We start from the raw sequence: 21,056 nt of genomic DNA on the forward strand, positions 1-21,056 counted from the left end.
TTTTTCTGTCTGTTTACTTTTGGGACACACTGTATACTCTTTTACCAACAACAAAAAAAGGATGCCACAATAAGAGTCCCTTTTACTTTTTTTTTTATCATTGGGACATTGCTGTTTAAATCTCCAGTGATACCTCAGCCATCTTATGCTGGAAGAACACTATTTGCACTCTGGCTGGGTAAGATGGCCCCCCACAGTGTCCCATCACTGCTCTCAGTGGTAGCCAGCCTAGGCATCTGTCAGCAGATTGGACAGATTCGGGCAGTGCTTAGCTTCACTTGATTTGGAGGAAGCTAGCTTTCACCTTTCTGAGTTTGGTGATGATGTGTGTGTGATTGGAGGAGACTAGCCAATAATCGAGGAGAAAAGTGAAAAATAAAATAGAAATTAAAAGACAAAAATGAGGTGCAAATATTTGTTCCAATGGATCAATGAGTAATAATTTGTTTAATAATTAAAATATTAATTTAAACAAATAATCATTTATTTGAACGATTTGTATTGCTCCATTTGTCATTACATATAAAGGCAAGTGTGCTATCTCTCTCTCTCTCTCTCTCTCTCTCTCTCTCTCTTTCTCTTTCTCTCTCTCTCTCTCTCTCTCTCTCTCTCTCTCTCTCTCTCTCTCTCTCTCTCTCTTTGTTCACATTTTTCGGTTACCATGGGAGATTTACATTACTGGATCAGAGGCAGTGAGTCAAGTGCATTAGTCACCAGCTTTATAAAAGTGTATAATCCCACATTGGCCTTTGGTTCAAACTCATGATTTCTAAAGAAATCATATTCTTTTTCACTGTCTTCAGTTTTCTTTTCTCTTGAATGTCTGCAGGTTATCCAGGAGGCTATCCAACCGCCGCTCCAGCGTATACACAAAGCCTGTATCAGACTAGCAGCCCAGGCTATCCTCCAGGTAAACACAGACACACACACACACACACCATGCTTATTGGTCCTAGCATAAAACTTGGCCTGTCAATCAATGGACTCAATGGAAAGTACAGTTCTTTATACAGATTGAAAGGACTGACCATATAAGACCCATGTGAAGCACACATAACAGACACATGCTAATGTAAAATTAAATATACCTGGTCAAATGATAGACTGCACAGTAGCACAACAGGTAGTGTCACTGTCACATGAGCGTTTAATCCCCACCTGAGGGTTGTGAGGTGTTTGGTGAGATCTCCCTGTGTCTTCAAGGGTTTTCTTCAAGTGCTCAGGTTTCCTCCCACAATCCAAAAACACATGCTCGTAGGTGGACTGGCTGTGCACAAATGTCCATTGGTGTGTGTTGTGTCCCATGATGCACTGGCTCCCTGTCCCTGGTGTGGTCCTACCTTGCACCCATTGATTCTGGGTAGGCTCTAGACCCACTGTGAAATATAAAAATTTTAATCTGAATTTTGCACAGGCCACATTTTATGTATGATTATACCCAGTATGTAAATATATATATACTTCCATTAAATTAGACGAGGGGCAGGTAGTGTCACAGTCACACAGCTCCAGGGGCCTGGAGGTTGTGGGTTCGATTCCCGCTCCGGGTGAGTGTCTGTGAGGAGTGTGGTGTGTTCTCTCTGTGTCTGTGTGGGTATCCTCCGGGTGCTCTGGTTTCCTCTCACAGTCCAAAAAACACACGTTGGTAGGTGGATTGGCGACTCAAAAGTGTCCGTAGGTGTGAGTGTGTGAGTGAATGTGTGTGTGTGTCTGTGTTGCCCTGTGAAGGACTGGTGCCCCCTCCAGGGTGTATTCCCGCCTTGCGCCCAATGATTCCAGGTAGGCTCTGGACCCACCGCGACCCTGAACTGGATAAGGGTCACAGATAATGAATGAATGAATAGACCAGGGGCTATTTTCAGCTTTAAAACACTCAATACTCACACATGATTGTTCCCATAAATTAATAAACATTGCATGAAAGCCGGAAGTTATTAACTACAAATTAATCAGTAATTAGTTTCATTACGAGTAGTTGAGTTGCTTGGCAACAGTAACCTACTCTTCATGAACTGTGTCGCTTGCAAAACTGGCTTATTGCAAATGTAACTTAAAATAAGTGAAATGATTTATTGACATTTTTATTTTATGATGTTGCATTCTGTCATGATTTTACAAAAGCAATAAGCCACATCACAGTGGCACAGCATTGTTCTCCATAGTACAGTCACTGTAGTGCAGTCTTACTTCTTTAGTGTTAGCTAAGACTTGTAGTTAATTTGCTTTTGTCTCACAATAATTGCTGGATAGCGATGTTTTATTTACACTTAGCAATAATCATTATTATAATCTTTTTCACCTCAGACTGTGAATTTTGCATGTATGTGATTCTTAATGGTAGATAAATAAATCTCTATTATTTCACTTTTACGTCAGCCGTTTCACTGAATTTCTACCTGCCCCGTTACAAGAGATGTTAAGAGAATTCACACGTCCATTAGGAACCGCTGAACAGCAGGCCACTCTTGGGAACACGCCATGGGTATTTTCATACAAAATCAATGGTAATGTTCTTGCATTGGGCATCTTTCCTGTAAGGTCTTTAGTTTTGGGCAGTTTTGTAGCAGAGACAGAGGTTGAGTTAGCCCTAATGCAATAGATTTAGCCAAGGCCTGTTTAGTGACTGAAGTTCAGCTTCTTTAGGTTTGCTCTGGAGCTACAACTAATTGATTAAACTGAATAATAGAAGCTTATACACCGCACACCCACCATGTGTTGAGTAAATGAGTCGTTCACTTTTTACATAACATTTTTTGACGTTTTCAAAATTGAAAACTGTGAGAAATTTAATGAGTAAAATCTTATATTTCTTTTCTTTTTTTTAAATATATATTTATTTATTTATTTTTAAGTTTCTTGGTCAGAAACAGCTTGTGAATAAATCTAATTCAATGACATTTTGTTACATGTTTGACCTCAATTTTATTCTCTCATAAATTTACAATATATACTGTAATTTCTAGCTGGAAAACCAACAAAACAAACTTTTTACAAACATGTCAAGGCTGATTGATTTCATTTGGGATTAAGTGGAATTCCATTAATCACCAAACTCTTTTCCTGTTTCATTCATTCATTGTCTGTAACCCTTATCCAGTTCAGGGTCGCGGTGGGTCCAGAGCCTACCTGGAATCATTGGGCGCAAGGCGGGAATACACCCTGGAGGGGGCGCCAATCCTTCACAGGGCAACACACACACACACACACACACACATTCACTCACACACTCACACCTACGGACACTTTTGAGTCACCAATCCACCTACCAACGTATGTTTTTTGGTTTGTGGGTGGAAACCAGAGCACCTGGAGGAAACCCACGCGGACACAGGGAGAACACACCACACTCCTCACAGACAGTCACCCGGAGGAAACCCACGCAGACACAGGGAGAACACACCACACTCCTCACAGACAGTCACCCGGAGGAAACCCACGCAGACACAGGGAGAACACACCACACTCCTCACAGACAGTCACCCGGAGGAAACCCACGCAGACACAGGGAGAACACACCACACTCCTCACAGACAGTCACCCGGAGGAAACCCACGCAGACACGGAGAACACACCACACTCCTCACAGACAGTCACCCGGAGGAAACCCACGCAGACACAGAGAGAACACACCACACTCCTCACAGACAGTCACCCGGAGGAAACCCACGCAGACACAGAGAGAACACACCACACTCCTCACAGACAGTCACCCGGAGGAAACCCACGCAGACACAGAGAGAACACACCACACTCCTCACAGACAGTCACCCGGAGCGGGAATCGAACCCGTGTGTGACTGTGACACTACCTGCTGCACCACCGTGCCGCCCTTCTTTTCCTGTTAATATTTCTTTATTACAGTAAAATACAGAGATTTTACTTGGCGATGAGCTTCGTCTGAGTGTATGATGAGTCCCTGATTGACTGATAGATTCTGAGTGGAGAGAGATGCTGTTTTGTCTGTGGACAACAGATGGGTGTGAATGGGGTGTAGGTAGAATTTGGATCTGTACATATGGGCTGTGTGTGTGTGTGTGTGTGTGTGTGTGTGTGTGTGTGTGTGTGTGTGTGTGTGTGTGTGTGTGTGTGTGTGTGTGTGAGAGAGAGCGAGAGAGAGAGAGACCTGCTGAGTGAACGTCAGCTCCTGTGGAGCTCCAGGCTGGCATCTCCCTGTCTCATGGCGCTTTGACTCAGAGTCTGAGACAAAGACCAACCAGGTGTCAGAACGGTGGGAAATATTGTGCTTTACACCTTTAAAGTCATAGTTAGTGATGATGAGAGAGATCTATGAATTGAAAAGCCATAAAATGAGTTTGTCCAATTGTACATGATCAGTGAAAGGAAGCATCAGTCTGACAGTATTTACAATACGCGACTCGGACAAGACCACACTACTCACAGAGTTTAGAAAAGTACCATGTGAGAACATCATCCATCCCACTACAGTGAGGATCAGTGAGAACCCACTGATTTTGGTTTCATTGATTTCTTTATTGCTAGAAAATGGCAGTGTTGCTTATCGTTTCTGTGGAATCAAGATGTAAGACAAGGCCAGGCTGGATTTAATAAAGCAGCTTTCAAACACAATTCATACATTCATTCATTCATTATCTGTAAGCGCTTATCCAGTTCAGGGTCACGATGGGTCCAGAGCATACCTGGAATCATTGGGCGCAAGGCGGGAATACACCCTGGAGGGGGCGCCAGTCCTTCACAGGGCAACACACACACACACACATTCACTCACACACTCACACCTACGGACACTTTTGAGTTGCCAATCCACCTGCCAACGTGTGTTTTTGGACTGTGGAGGAGGAAACTGGAGCACCCGGAGGAAACCTACGCAGACACAGGGAGAACACACCACACTCCTCACAGACAGTCACCCGGAGGAAACCCACGCAAACACAGGGAGAACACACCACACTTCTCACAGACAGTCACCCGGAGGAAACCCAATTAGACACAGGGAGAACACACCACACTCCTCACAGACAGTCACCCGGAGCGGGAATCGAACCCACAACCTCCAGGCCCCTGGAACAACAGCTTTTAAAACAGTTAAAATTTTGTAAAAATACATTAGAATCTAATGTTACATCTAAGAGTACATTTATTTATAATGCACATAACTAACTGTACCATATTGAATTGTGTTGATTGCATACACCTCATTTAAACTCCAGGTCTCCTTTTATTTTACGCAGTTGTAGAATGAACTATTACAAATATTCACGTTAATTTAGCGAACACGAATGGACTTTAAAACCACTGTTGTAGGTTTAAAGCTTCATTTACACTGTTTGTACGTTTAGTGACAATAACGTACCTCTAATGTACCCTTTTTTTGAGTGTGTACTAAAGTGCTGTTGCTATAATTTAGACTGAGCTCAAGGCCTGTGCAAATAAGTCTGGATTTAGAAGTGGGTTCCTTCAAAGTTCTCTGTGAACTGGGTCCGTTTAAAAGTGGCGTAGGAGCTGAACGCTGCTTCTCCCTGGTTAGTCTTCACCTGAGGCAGAACTAACCGAGTGATCTGAGAGTCCTGCTTGGCTCATATCTCTGTAGCACATCTGATAAATACGTCCTAGAAGGGCCTCTGGACCTTACATCCATTACGATCGTCACTGGTTTTAAGGTGGAGATCATTGTTAATACACCATTACCACGTTTAACTACGACTTGATACATGTCGTGTATATTCTGTATCATAAAGTTGCATTATAACACCATATGGAGGCAGCTTTAGATCCATGGACATGTCCGTGTCTCTTTGTAGTTGCTGTGGTGCATGAGCCCAGTGAAGGCATGCTTTTATTTTGCCTGATCCTGCTCCTGCTGCTTGTCAGCTTGTGATTGGCTGATTCCGCTGGCTCCCGGGGCTGTGGATGTGAGGGAACGCTGGTGTTTGTGTTTCCGAGCTGAAGGCCTCTGAAGGCATTGTTCACTGCAGTTCTCTTTGTCCCTCTGTGTGCTTTGCAGTGGGCTTTACTCTGGAGCTGCACTGCTCTGGTGCCTCCTTGTGGCTGTGAGGGGGGCTGCGCTGTTGTGTAGGGATTTCTGTTGTTCAGTGACTTAAAGCAGTGTCTTGGGGGGGAAAATGTGAACAAAGCTCAGGTTGAATCTCAAATTGCTTTCCACTCCCTACATAGGGCACTACCCAGGTCCCTGAGTGGATTCACCCACTGTTAACCAGGGATTGAAGTAGATTCTGGTTAAATTTAAGGCTCTCTGTAAGATGTGTAATAAATGACTTGGCTGTAGAATCTATTGCCTATGACCTAAATAAAGCATGCGATATACAGGGGTTGGATAATGAAACTGAAACACCTGTCATTGTAGTGTGGGAGGTTTCATGGCTAAACTGGAGCAGCCTGGTGGCCAATCTTCATTAACTGCACACTGCACCAGTAAGACCATGTGCATCCAATGGTTCAAACACTGTGTCCTGAAGGCGGTGCCGTGTATCAGGACGACAATGCACCAATACACACAGCGAGACTGGTGAAAGACTGGTTTGATGAACATGAAAGTGAAGTTGAACATCTCCCATGGCCTGCACAGTCACCAGATCTAAATATTATTGAGCCACTTTGGGGTGTTTTGGAGGAGCGAGTCAGGAAACGTTTTCCTCCACCAGCATCACGTAGAGACCTGGCCACTATCCTGCAAGAAGAATGGCTTCAAATCCCTCTGACCACTGTGCAGGACTTGTGTATGTCACTCCCAAGACGAACTGACGCTGTATCGGCCGCAAAAGGAGGCCCTACACCGTACTAATAAATTACTAGTTTCAGTGTCATTGTCCAACCCCTGTACAGTCATCAAAGTTTCAGCCGACATTTCCCCTTAGAGACTGAGGAGTGTGCTTGAGCTGAAGCTATAAGACTAATGTAGCACGGTGCGTGCCAAAATGAATGTGTTTTGAAGTAATGCAGTTGAAGTGAGGATCTGTATGTGTGTAACACTCTTTTTTGTGTGTAAGGACAATAGTGCTGGTAAAGCAGGGCTCTACGGGATGATGGTGAAACAGGAGTAGTTCCAGAAGGGCTATGTGTTTGTGTGTGTGTGTAACCTTCTTGTTCTGTGTGTGTTGGGACAGTGGTGCTGGTGAAGCAGGGCTGGCCCCAGACGGTGTCGGCCCCAGGGCCAGCTGAAGGCTCCTTTGATCTGGCCATGGACGCGGGCTCAGAGAGCAGACAGTACCAGGCCTCGTCCACTGCATTCAGTAAATATAACCGTCATCCCATTATACTGGACCAACACACACCTGCAGACACACACACACACATATATATGTATTATAAACGTGTTTATGCAATAATAACTCGTCCCGTATGTTGTATATACACAATGTGTGCGTATTTATACATGAAGTATTAAAAAGTTACACATAAACAGTGTAAATACCTGGAAAATGTCATAGTAAAGTGTTCCATGTGTTCGCTATGTGTACGTTTGTAGCAGTTCTGTTGCGTCTTATTTATAATTGAACATTAACACAAATGTAAAAGGTGTTTTAAAGTTATGTAAAAAAAAAAAGGGATCAGTTCTGAATTAATGGGGTTTGATTGTGCTGTGGCTAATTGTAACAGTGTGGGTGTCTCTTGCTGTGGACAGACTGGATGTGTGCGTATGGTCAGGACACCCACAGTGTACTGGATACTTCTGGTCGGTGGACTAGCAGTTACCTTGAGGGGTTTAAAAACTCCAGTAGCACTGCTGTGTCTGATCCACTTGTACCAGCAGATACAACACACACTAACACACCACCACTGCAGTGTCACTGCAGCACTGAGGATGATCCACCAGCAAAATCTTGCCTGCTCTGTGATGGCTCTGTGTGGGTCCTGACCATTTAAGAACATATATATGAGAATGTGTGTTAACTGATACTGTAGACACAACATCACACTGTGTTTTACAAAGATGTATTATTATTTAAACCAAGAATATCTAGAAGATTAAAACACAGATGTTTAAATAAAAGATTCTGCTGGAAGTAGACACATTAACACTTGATAAATGTAAACAAACTTTCGGAAACTAATTTAGTCTTAGTTTTCAACTTAATACTAACCGTTCTTCTATCTTTTTCCGTAGGATATACAGCAGGAACCCCGTATAAAGTGCCCCCAGCTCAGAGTAATGGTGCCCCTCCTCCGTACTCCCCCTCTCCAAACCCTTACCCCACAGCTGTGTACCCAATACGAAGTGCCTACCCCCAACAGAACCTCTACGCTCAGGTAAAGGAAAGATACACAAAGAGATCAGAGCTATTGAGACCTTCTTTAGTTAATCTTTCCATTTCTATGTTTCTTTAATTATGAATAATCATTTATCGCCAGTGAATTAATCAATATCATTAATAACAATAAATTATTGAACTTCTACTACGGATTTTTCAGTTACTGCTTCACATAATTTAGTATCTACTATGTGTTATACATTAACATCTATAAATCGTTCAGCAGCTGGTGTAAACGTATAGGCAGGGTATCAGTATAAAGAATTTGAAATTGTTTAACACACACTAAGTCTGAGAGACCAGGTTTTGTTCTTACTTTTCTTTTTGAGAAATGTCCTAAGAAAAAGTGTGCATTGAATTCATGACATGTTTTTAACAGCAGAACTGTGTGCAACTTTGTTCTCTTCAGTGAGTGTAGATGTCTTGTCTTATCTAAGAATAATCTCAGCTAAGAAAACACTGGTGAATGTCATATTTCTTCTGAATAACGGTTGGTGAATGAGGCCAGTTTGATTCTGATTTCACAGAGTTCTGAGAGGACATGGTCTAATTCTAAAATACAGATGATTATTAAGTACATTAGTCATACATTCTGTATGGACTCCTTTGATATGCTTGGCTTATTGTTTGTTGATTTTTAAGTGTAATGGTGTAAAGGCTTAAAGGCTCCACTTAATGGACCTCCATGAATATTTCACATTATTGTAGTTACTGACAGATATAAGTATGAATTAAAATGAAAATAGCAGCTTAATTTGCTTTAAAACTGACAATTTTATTAAACTGACGGAAAAACCCGAGCTCGCTACGGAAATTTTTGAACGCAACTGTGACGTCACTGGTGGACAACAGCTGAACAACGCCGCGGTAAAACACCGTTATGACTGACTGTTATGACAGTATCTAGCTAAATAACCAACATTATTCATGACAATAGCCTAGCAATAAGCTAAACTCAAATGTAGAGGTACCGTTATTCTTGTAAATGTGATCGAAGTCGAACTCGAATTCATCCGACACTATAAACCTCCGTGATGCAGCTACGTAGCCGAGTATAATCTGAGACACCGAGTTTAGCGAGTCAAGCTAACGTTAAGTAACACCAACTAAAACAGGCGAAGTGAGTGTCCTTACCCTGTTTACCTCCATGTTACAGAGGCTCTTGAACACCTTTCGTTGGTGTCCTTACATGCCCATATTGTTGGAAAAGCGCCAGTGAAATGAGCTACAGATAACGGAGTGAGCGGATGGTCCTTTCCAAAGTGCCCGTTTAAAGTTGACAAATTGAGTCCATTTTCTGGATATTGTGGGATCTTTGGGCCATTTGTTCACAGATGTCCCACTGTACATTGAATGATTGCAGCCAAAAACAACACACCTTTTCGTCATTTTGCATTAAATTAAGTGCAGCTTCTAGAGTTGTTGTCCACCATCTACGTCACAGGCAAGACGCCTATTAGAGTTTCCCAACACCGTTGGGGGGTGGACCAACGGTCTTTTAAACCTTATTCCTTCAATTAGTAAGAAATAACATGTTTTCTGACTATCAATAAACACAAGTTAGGAACTCAAATTCCACTGTATTTATTTGTTTGACACTTTCATATCGCTGGTGCTTAGCCTTTAAACTTATTTGCAGTGTAGTCTGAATAAATATCATAATCATAAAGCATCATAATCAATTATTGTACCCTTTCACTGTGAAAGTTATTCTCTGATAATTATTGTTTCTTGATGAAGTCTTAATCCCTCATTGTGCGTATGTTCTTCAAGAATTCGGAAAATAATCCGTTAAAACCCTCTACTGGGAAAGGTTTTAATCAAACGTTTCCTGAAAGTAAAACAGACTCTAGGTCTGGAGCAGTGTAATGAAGCCTGATAAATAAATGTGATAACAGCTTGAGTACACTACTTTATTCATTTCTCTCCTCTCTTTTCCTCTGTTCCCCAGGGAGCTTATTACACACAGCCAGTTTACGCGGCTCAGCCACATGTTATCCATCATACTACGGTGGTCCAGCCCAACAGCATCCCCTCCGCCATCTACCCTGCCCCTGTCCCAGCCCCCCGGCCCAGCGGTGTCACCATGGGAATGGTGGCAGGAACAACCATGGCCATGTCTGCAGGTCAGAGTTTTGAGCTTTGTTAATATCAGTAAATCAGGTTTTATCAATAAAATTTGTGTATCCTGTCTCTCAATTTAGTATCAGAGGTTTTAAATGTGACCAGTTGCTGCGTCTGTATTCTAGACAGAGCTGTGTGTCCTTTAATATCTACACAGAGAGGGAGAAGAAGTCTAGCCAGTCAGTAACGACAGCACAAACCATGAGAATGTTAAACTTATGTAAAGCTGTAATCAGTCATCATGTGACATTAAGATATTTGTATTAAGTTTTATGTTTAACAGGAAATCAGTAATTAAAGCTTTGTTTATGTGGAAAAATACAAAGACATGTTTAAAACTAATAGCCTCTAGGTCACAAAGGAAAATGCATTTGAATGTAAATCATTTAAGGTGGAACTTAGGAGTGGCAGAGCACCGTTAAGGAGGAAGGATGGGCTCAAATTAAATTATACAAATATATATTATTTAAGGTGGAACGGAATGGTGAAATGTAAGCTGCTGCACCATCTAAGGCAGAATGGAGTGACTAGTGTTTGGTGGTGGTAGTAGAGCTTATCAAGAACCCAAAGCACTGACAATGTTATAGCACAGGGGTGCCCAACTCCAGTCCTGGAGGGCCGGTATCCAGCAAAGTTTGGTGATTGCTCTGCTAAAACACACCCCTTAAACCTGGCAATTAACAGATGAGTTGACTTAGGTGTGTGTGAGCAGAGGTATAACCAAAATTTGCTGGATACCAGCCCTCCAGGACTGGAGTTGGGCACCCCTGTTATAGCACAAAACAAAGAACATCAAAAAACAAAGAGTCACAGCAACACAAAGAGCACTACAATGCATTACAAACAAAAATGAGAGTGCATAGAGGCCAATAAGCAGCACTGTACCATGGGAATAAAATTGGGTCCCAAGACAGACATTGTAAATACTACCAGTTTTAGAAGCTGGAGATCGCAGGTGGCTAATCAAAGTCAGCAGCCAATGGGAACGTGTTCCCTTGGTCGTCATCAGCGTTACTGCGTTATTGTATGCTGAGACGCCTTGTTTATCGTTAACAATAAAACAATAAGACTAAAACAGCATATTTGTACGCTAAAAGGCATGTGTTGACAAGAGTATCAAGATCAGCTACGTTAGCCTATCGTTAGCTTCATTTTTAGGATCTCTAGAGCTCTGCCACTGTGCTATATTTGCCCTCCCTCACAAAAAAAACGAACAAACCCACTTTACGTGCTGTGTCTCCATCTGTGAGACTGTTGCTAACTTTGGTTGATGCTGTGTGCGTTTTTCTAACCGCAGTAAAGGTGTTAAACATGAATAAACTCTGTGTTTGTATTTATCCTCTTCTCAGGTACACTGTTGACCACACCCCAACACACACCCATTGGACCACACCCAGTTACCGTGCCAACATATCGTCCCCAAGGAACGCCGGGGTACAGCTATGTGCCACCACACTGGTAAAGCCCACCTGCTAATCATGTAAGTCTAAAGGCATTGTCCTGATAAAACTGTAGTAGTTTAACACATTAGACTTTTTTAAATCAGCAATGTAGCTTTTATCAATAAAATTATGATACAAACCCATGTTATACATATACATGAAGGTAGCACTTACGAACAAATATAAATGATGTTTTAGAAATATATAATGCACTGTTAAGATCTAGATTGAGTAATTTTACTAGCATAGTGCTCTACAAAGGGAGTATGGAGTGATATGGGATTAAACCTCATGCTCTGTTTCTCTCATGCTTTGTGTTGTTTTGTTGTCTCTCTTTAAGAGCTGCTATGGCCCCCTACTGGACTGGCATGATAATGCAACCACTTTCGTATTCATCTGGACAGGGATATTTTCAAAAGCGGGGGGAGGAAGATCTTACTATATTGTTTAAATATTGGGAGAGGTAACTTTGTTAATGGGTGGAAGTGTCAGTGACTAAATTGGGAAAAAAATATAAAAGAAAATTAAACTAATCTGACTCCATACACCTAAGATATCTTAAGACTACAAACAAAAGTCAGAGAGCAAAGGCTTTAACTTCTTGATTGAAGGTTCAAAGAGGGAGAAAATGTCTAGCTATTCACTAACAACAGCTTGCCATTCAAAAGAGAGCATTATCTCCAACATGTATTTCCAAAGACGTAAACAGAGATGTAATTTTTTAGAATTCAAACACAACTGACAGATTTTACAGTGTAATAAACAGACAGCATTACCTAGGGATCTAGTTTAGCTATCAGGTAATATCAGGAGTGGGCTTTACATGTGCAAGAAATACCAATGTAGTGATGGTATTCAGAAACAAGGTTTAATAGAGTAATAATAATGTGTAAAAATTGGGGAAGGTTTTTGTCCCAAAGTCAAAAATAAGTGCTTTATTTTCTTTGTTTTCAAACAGATCTGGAGTCAAAACATCGTATGCAACTACTCAAGTCTTACATCGGCTCTCTGTGGTCAGCAGGGACACGTCCGTCTGCAAGAACAAACGAAAAAAGGGTCACTTTATGCATTCTTAATTGTTTTTGTAAAAGCTGCTTTTTTTTTTTTTATTTAAATTGAATTGTTTTTTTAATTTTTTCTCCTGTTTTGTCTTAGTATTCTGGGCCTGTGTTTTTTGAATTAGATAATTTTTTTTTTGTGTTTTTGGGGTGTTTTTTTAATTTAATTTTTTCTGTAATACCACAATTCTTGATGACCAACTCCTTCGGAAAACTCCAGAATGATTTTGACTAATCACAGCTTTTGAAATTTGATTTGATCTTTTCCATCTGTAGGAATGTACGTGGCACAATACCGTCATCAACAACGTGCTCGAGTTATGCTGCCAAATTTTATAACTTTTAGATATTAGTACAGGGTTGTTTTTTGGTGAATTTTTTTTTTTTTTTTTAATTTATTTATGTCAAATTTAATTCATTTCCCATCTCCCTCATACTTAACCCTTTTCAGAAGGGCTGTTTTTCAGAGTTGATTTAATTTGGTTCTGTGAATTCATATTTAAATCCCACCGTTTTTTGCATTCATACACTAGCTTCGATAACAAGGGTGTCTTCCAGCTTGTAGCAGTTTATTAGGAACACATTTGTAATAAATATATCGCATTAGGGCCAGTGAGATGTGGTTTAAACTTCATTAGGACATCGAGAGCTCTCAGTGATCTCTGTTTATGTTATTCGCTTTGTAGAGGACGCTGGAGTGAGCTGCTTTCTTTTTTAGTTCCCTTGGGATTAGAGTTAAAGCTTCTAATTACCACATGCGTATTATATATATATATAGGTGTGTGCATATAAGTGCTTTTGCGGAGGCATGCAATTGCACAGATGCTGGAACACACTAAAAATACACATTTAAAGAAAAAAATCCAAAAACATGATGTAAAATATGGAATGGAATCTGTCTGTGGCACTTAGCTGAAAGAAAATGGCCAAAAGTGAGGTCAGTTCATTTCAAGTAAATCAAAAGGAGCAGGGGCTTCATTAGGGCTCCATTTTACAGTGGCCCTGAGTCAAAACATAGCTGTAATTATCAAAGAGGAAGTGACGACTTTAAGAACACAGAAACTAAAGACAAGAACGTTGACTATTAATGGGACCACAAAATCAAAGGATGAAAAGGGGATAAACAAGGGCACCAAAAATGAGATGAGAATGAAGGAAAAACAGGGATATGACAGTGTTTAATGGGAATATATAACACTAAAGGGGAGGACAGGAGAACAGAAAACTGAAAGATGAGAAAGCTACAATATTAAAGGGGACTAGCAAAAGACAAGAACACTACAAAATGCAAAAAGATAAAAAGACAAAACATGACATTACTGGTGAGGATGCATGAACATTAACTGAAAACTCAGCATCACAAAAATAATGTATTTTTAGTATAGTCATGTTCCTACATCTTTTTTCCTCCTAGTTGTTATTGTGTGTAATTGACTCTCTGGGCCACTGTAGATTGTACAGAAAAAGGATCAAATTCATCCTTCCTTTCTCTGTCTCTGGACCTGGGTAAAAGGGTGAGTCTTAAAGGAGAACATTTAGACCCCGTTCTGTCTAATGCCTTTGTATAGTGATAATTTTTCATGCATAAATATTCCCTAAATTATCCCGCATAGAAACCCAGTACAGAAGCATAGAGAAACTTACGAGCAGTTGTTAAATTCTTGGAAACATTTGGAATATGACACTATTTAACATGATTTTAAAACTATATTGCGGTGTGACTGTGAAAATACAGAAACAAGTGTAAATCGATTCAGGGAACAGGTTATTAAAAGCTAATTTCCCTAAAATCCCCATTCTTGTGCAGCCTATTCATAATATGTTATATTTACCCAGCTAGAATTAGATTTAAGATGACATATACTTCAATAAAGTTTGTAATGCTGGGCAAAATGATGTACAAATCATTTAAACCATATATTTAATTGTACAATGTATCAATACAATAATTCAAATGTTCAAGCTGAGAAGTTTTGGGGGGTTTTTGAAAAATATAAGCCCATTTTGAATTTGATGGCTACAAAAAATGGTTATGACATGATTGTGGTTCAAAAGAGCAGAGTCAATTTTGTGAAAACTGCAAGAATCACATTTCTCAACTTAAAATTCTGCAGTAAATATACCATTAAAATATTCAGGGAATCTGAGGAAATCTCTGTATGGAAGAGACAAGGCCCATGGCCAACACCAGCTGGCTGTAGTTTTAAGAAACTCTTCCCAAAACCATTGTCTGTCAACACAGTTCATCACTGTTCATAACGCCAGTTGAAATTTACAGACGTAAATCAGAAACTGCACAATTCTATTTGGAAAATGGAGGGTTAAAAAGGAGGAGGACCATTCGATGTACAGTTCAAAAGCCATTAGTGCACATGGCATGGGTGACATTAAGGCTCCGTTAATGCTGAGTGATATAGACCTCTTTTGGAGCAACATGTTGCTATCTGTTTATTTCAGAAGACAAGGCCAATCCACAATCTACTTTGATTACAACAGCATAGCTTCTTAGTGAAAGTATCCAGGTGCTAAAGTAGTTCACACCTGTCGCATGTTGAAAACAATTGGTGTATTATGAAATGACAAACACTAAAATGGAGACCCTGAGCTGTTGAGCGTCTGAAATCCTGTAACGAGTAAGAATCAGAAAACCTTTCTCTTTCCAAACTACAGCAATTGGTCTCCTCACTTCCCAAAGGTTTACTGAGTATATTTAAAAGAAGAGAAGATGCAGCACAGTGGTGAAACCACCCCTGTCCCAACTTCTTTGGAACAAGTTGCTGACATCAAATTCAAAATGGGCAAATATAAATAAATAGTAAACGTCCGGTTTCAACATTTGAAATGTTGTCATTTCACTGTTTTAATAAATATAGTGTTTGAATTATTTGCACATCATTGCAATCTGTATGTTTTTATTTACATTTGCATTTACATTCTGCACAGAATCCCAGTTTTAATGAGGCTATATTCTTAGAATTATTCTTTAGAGAAACAATAATGACAAAGAAATGAAGACAGCTTAATGATTTTTAAACATTTCTTTTGATACTACAGTTATACAAAAGCTTACCTAACTCTAAAACAGGCCTGAGTTCTACAGATTTATTTGGAAATAACTTTCTCTTCACATACATCATAGTGTTCTGTTGACAAAATTTAACAACTGCTCATTGACTTGCAGTAAACAGATTCATTTATAGGTTTTATGTACTTTTTTGAAGTAGAGAGAAGGGTTTCAGATTATCCACAACTGGAGATTAGATTAAAGAAATGTTGAATTGTTCCTTTAAGTGTTCCCCTCTGTCATGGGCCCTAATGAGAACTGGTGTTGTTCAATGCAATAATATACAGAGACGAATGGCCCATATTTGTATTTTTTTTTTTTTTAAAAAAGGGGGACAAAGATCCATGAGTTACCTGTAATTTGAGACATATCAGTTATTCTGATCAGATATATCGAGTCATATCAGCCTGATGAAGCATTGCATACAGAAAAATATAACTTCATAACCAAGTATATGGTACAGTCTCTTATTTAATGAGCTAATAAATAAAGTCCAGTATTTACTATGGTACCCGTTAGTCTTGATAACGTATTTTTTTGGAAGTGATATTATCCTCGATAAACAGTATTGTTCGTTTTTTAGCTACTCAGCCACTATCGGAGTATATTTAAGCTGAAGAAGGAGAGATGACGTGGAGATTAATATTAATAACAATAACACAGTTATGGCATGTATTATGCAGGAGAATGCAGTGGACCCTTGCCCTTTAAAGCATGGTGCATCATGTCAATCGCAGCTTCACTTGCTACTAAATTGAGAGTGAAAATGGGGAGAATGAGAGAAAGCACCTATAAATATTCATATTTCACAGTTTAATGTATAAAAAATATATATTAAACCAAGCCCTGAGAGTTATTGCCTGGCTTTCATATTAAAAACAAACTCAAAAAAATTACCTTCCGTTATTACCTTACCTCTCACGTTCCACATTACCCTGGTTTTGCGTTACAATTCTGTATGTAACATTACCTCTTATCTCTGAATATTTCAATGTATAGCTTTCTAGATTTCACTGTGACTGAGTGCGATAATGTTTTCCAAATGATTTTGGAGCATTTCTATTGCCCTGTTCAGTTTGAAATAATTCAGCATGTATTTGTTATTATTGCCAGAGAGGATTCGAAGGGTTAAAACGTATATAAAATTGCTCCTAATTGAATTATATTCGTGTCCAAGTGAAAAACAATTCATGAAATTTTACCGAAATGTATTCCATTCAAAACCAAAATATTCACGCTTAGTCTGACTCCGGTCGTACCCTCCTGGTATTAAAACATGCTAGTGATATATATATATATATACCTACTGGTGTTCTTTATACATTTACATACCAGTATATGCATTTGATGTAGAACCAGGGGCCTGAATGAATAGGTTAACACTTTAAAAACAAACTTTTCATTACCTCACTCTATCTCTCTTTCCCCCTCTCTCCTTCTTCTCTCCTTTACGAAATCCCCCTCTCATCTGCAGGACAGTGTTACGGTGAAGCAGTGAAATATATATTTTGTAAACGTTTGCAACAGATCCGTTCGTAATGCGAGACTTAATCAATGCAATTTAAAAGTTCTGAAAGGGTTCACTGGTCCAGGACTGAAATAAAAACTAAATACCGGTCGACTTTTGTTGGTTGTGATGAAGTTTAAATCTTTAAAATATACATAAAACTCTAGGATTTTCTGCTGATATTTTACACTAAGAAGAAATGAACAGTCAAAATTCGTTTGCAATGAAAGCTCACTGTAATTAAAGCGCTTTTTAACGTGTTATTTAAGGTTTTCATTGATGATTGATGTTCATGTTTATTTTGATTAGATCTTTACGCTTGGATCCGGAGAGTGGTGTGTAACAGTGCATTTTGCCGAGGGACATTTCACAGCACAAGTCTACGAGGGGTTTCTCTTCTCTCTTTACGTGTGTTTAAACAGGAATCCCACTGGATTTCCAACATTCTCCACAGCTGCTTGAGATTTAAGAAGCATTTAACTCTTGTTTACCAGTGTGAACAGAAACATTAACTCCCTGTAGAACGTTGGTGAACCAAGAAAATGGGGGATGTGTTTGTTGCACGGGACGTTTAAATAAACGAGAAAATAGAGGTTACAAAGGATTTCTTTAGATTGTTTTTAATATTAATTAAACATTTCCTTAATTTACATCATTCCATAAACCATTAAGTATTAAGTTCGACATTGAATTAACTTTATACAAATGTGTATGATGTTTCCATTTCAAGGGAAGTTACTGCTAAAAGTAAGTAACTACAAAATTAAATAGAAGATAGTATTGATAATAATATATATTACTGAATGTGGAAATGATGCGCACATTTGTATTAAGCATCATTTTTTTTAGGTGAATGCAGCGAATAAATAAAGGTTTTTCTTCAGAAGTAGATACCCGTTTGGCCACTTTGGGCCACGCAGGTTTGTGACGCAAACATCACGAAATTGAAATGCATTGAATTTACTCTTTTAATAAATAGAATAATTTCCATATCAACAGTTATTCCTAAAATAAGCTACAAAGTGAAATGTAAGATTGCTTTGATATATTTTTTTGAATGTGGAAATGATGTACACTTTTGAACTGTACATTCGTTGAATTAAATTTTTGTGCGTTTTTTTTTTCTCAGAAACATTTTTAAAACTTGTGTTTATTTTCCCGTTGCCAAATGACAGTTGCGTATTCTTTCTTTCTTTTACATTTGATGTTAACACACAGTTATGGCTTAAGATCTGTGCCAAAAGTGTTTGTATTTGTAAATCACATTTGTACTGACAATAAATAGATTTATGGAATTTTACTGTTTGTTAATCCTTCTCCTAGTCATATTATTATTATTATTATTATTATTATTATTACAGACACAAAATGTGACAGAAACAAAGCTATTTACTACATGTATGAATGTACACATACCTACATACAGCTACAAAGACTTTGCACAGATCTGAGGCCATGGCAACCCTAATGACCAGACCCTTATTAATTGTCATTACATTTTATAATAATGACACTATAAACAGCAATACAGCTTCACTGAGTATTTTGATATTTATTTAAAAGAAAATGCCATATTTGAGGAAGATAACTGTTGAGAGGATTCAAATTAATAATAATAATAATATTAATTTATATATATATATATATTCAGGAACTCAAGGAGGCTTACAATTTGTACAACACAATGAAAACCAGATAACACATACTCATACATACACAGCAGGACAGGACACAGCAGATCCCCCACATGGGGGCAGCTATGTTTAAAGCCAGAATCTCTGATACATCCAGGCCACTAGGGGTCCTGCTTCTTTAACAGAAGAGTAACCTGTTGTTACATTTAAAGGTGTAAACTCTCAACCTTTTTCACATTTTCTGTTCTTAACACTAAAAACTGAAATGTAAGAATCTATAAACAGTTCAGTTTACGGGTGTTAATCCACATCTTCTGTTCAGACCATATCCATTTGTTTTTGTCTTTATTTATTTATTTTATTAGCCTAATAGGATGGTCCACAGGCCTAACACAGTATTAACTCCAACAACCCCCCAGTCCTTGCAGTTGTTCTTTGTGTATACAGAAAAAAAATGTTTAAAACAAGGCAACTTTTACATCGTATCCTTTTTTTCTCCTATTTAAGTCTTAGAAAAGAATATTTGAATTCATGTTTTATGTATAAATGTCAGTGTTTTATTGGGAGACTAAAATGAAAAACAGGAAAAAACTTGGTGTTATTGGTAATTATTCATACAGATTACAATTTGCTTTCTTACAATGGAGGAAAACACAATCAATGGATTTGTTGATTTTTATACAGATGCAGAGGGAAGATACACAGATCTGAGGATCCACTTATAGAATTATAATTCTACACACTTAAAAATGACGGTACTATAAGGGTTCTTTAGTGAATAAAATGGGTCTATTTAGAACCCTGAATATCTGAAGAAGCTTTTTTCATGATTAAAGGGTTCTTTGCCTCATGAAGGGGTTCTTCAGATTCATAGAGGATGTGCTATACAAGGTTCTATACAGAACCTTTCAGAAAAGGGTTCTGTATGGCATCAAACAAAAATGTTCTATTGTAATAAACCTAACATCTTAACAATATAAGAGCCCTTTTCTAAAAGGTGCTATATTAAACCATTCAAATTAATCTGAAGAACCCTTTAATCAAACAAAATGTTTAAAATGGTATTCAGGGTTCTATATAGAACCTGTTCCTTTAATGCAGAACCTATTGTAGGACCATCGTTTTTAAGAGTTTTAAAGGAAAAAAATATTAAAACACTCCCCTCTGGTCACTGTGTCGGACCACATCATTTTCTTATATCTGTAACGACTCTCAGAACTGAATGTGGCAGTCAGATGAGGCAAGAAGACCCTGGTCAGGCTTGTGATATGAAGTGTAAATCTGTTGTTATGAATTTTGTTACTTTTTAATTGTAATTTTTATTTTATTTTATTTTTTATTTTTTTGGAAGATCAGTTAATGATCTCAGTGACAGAATTAAGCCAAGTTTGTAATTGTATAATATTTACTGTAAAATGTAGAACATTCAATAACTATTAAATTTTTTCCCAAAAAAAATGAATACTGTGTTTTTGAATCTGTTTCTTGTCTCATATATAGTAGTATTAATAATTTATTATATAGTCATATAGTCTTTAACCTATGTAATAACATGTTTATTTTTCATTCATTCATGCATTATCTGTAACCCTTATCCAGTTCAGGGTCGCGGTGGGTCCAGAGCCTACCTGGAATCATTGGGCGCAAGGCAGGAATACACCCTGGAGGGGGCGCCAGTCCTTCACAGGGCAACACAGACACACACACATTCACTCACACACTCACACCTACGGACACCTACCAATGTTTTTTTTTGGACTGTGGGAGGAAACCGGAGCACCCGGAGGAAACCCACGCAGACACAGAGAGAACACACCACACTCCTCACAGACAGTCACCCGGAGGAAACCCACGCAGACACAGGGAGAACACACCACACTCCTCACAGACAGTCACCCGGAGGAAACCCACGCAAACACAGGGAGAACACACCAGACTCCTCACAGACAGTCACCCGGAGAAAACCCACACAGACACA

The 21,056-nt window shown here is 38.9% G+C and overlaps 1 protein-coding gene across 4 annotated transcripts in view; it reads left to right on the forward strand.

Moving 5' to 3' along the window:
• fam168a (family with sequence similarity 168 member A) overlaps window positions 1–20,505 on the forward strand; it is a 50,424-nt gene extending 29,919 nt beyond the window's left edge. For 3 of the 4 annotated variants that reach the window (XM_066684667.1, XM_066684665.1, XM_066684666.1), the window contains 6 exons: window positions 830–910; window positions 7,104–7,229; window positions 8,105–8,247; window positions 10,201–10,375; window positions 11,723–11,853; window positions 12,774–20,505. In XM_066684667.1, the coding sequence (XP_066540764.1) occupies window positions 830–910; window positions 7,104–7,229; window positions 8,105–8,247; window positions 10,201–10,375; window positions 11,723–11,835 (638 nt within the window). In that variant the 3' untranslated portion in view covers window positions 11,836–11,853; window positions 12,774–20,505. The remainder of the gene's footprint in view (window positions 1–829; window positions 911–7,103; window positions 7,230–8,104; window positions 8,248–10,200; window positions 10,376–11,722; window positions 11,854–12,773) is intronic. The other variant, XM_066684668.1, reaches the window with a different exon arrangement.
• Window positions 20,506–21,056: the final 551 nt, after the last annotated feature.

This window comes from Hoplias malabaricus, chromosome 11 (assembly GCF_029633855.1).
Source record: "Hoplias malabaricus isolate fHopMal1 chromosome 11, fHopMal1.hap1, whole genome shotgun sequence".
Taxonomy (NCBI): Eukaryota; Metazoa; Chordata; class Actinopteri; order Characiformes; family Erythrinidae; genus Hoplias; species Hoplias malabaricus.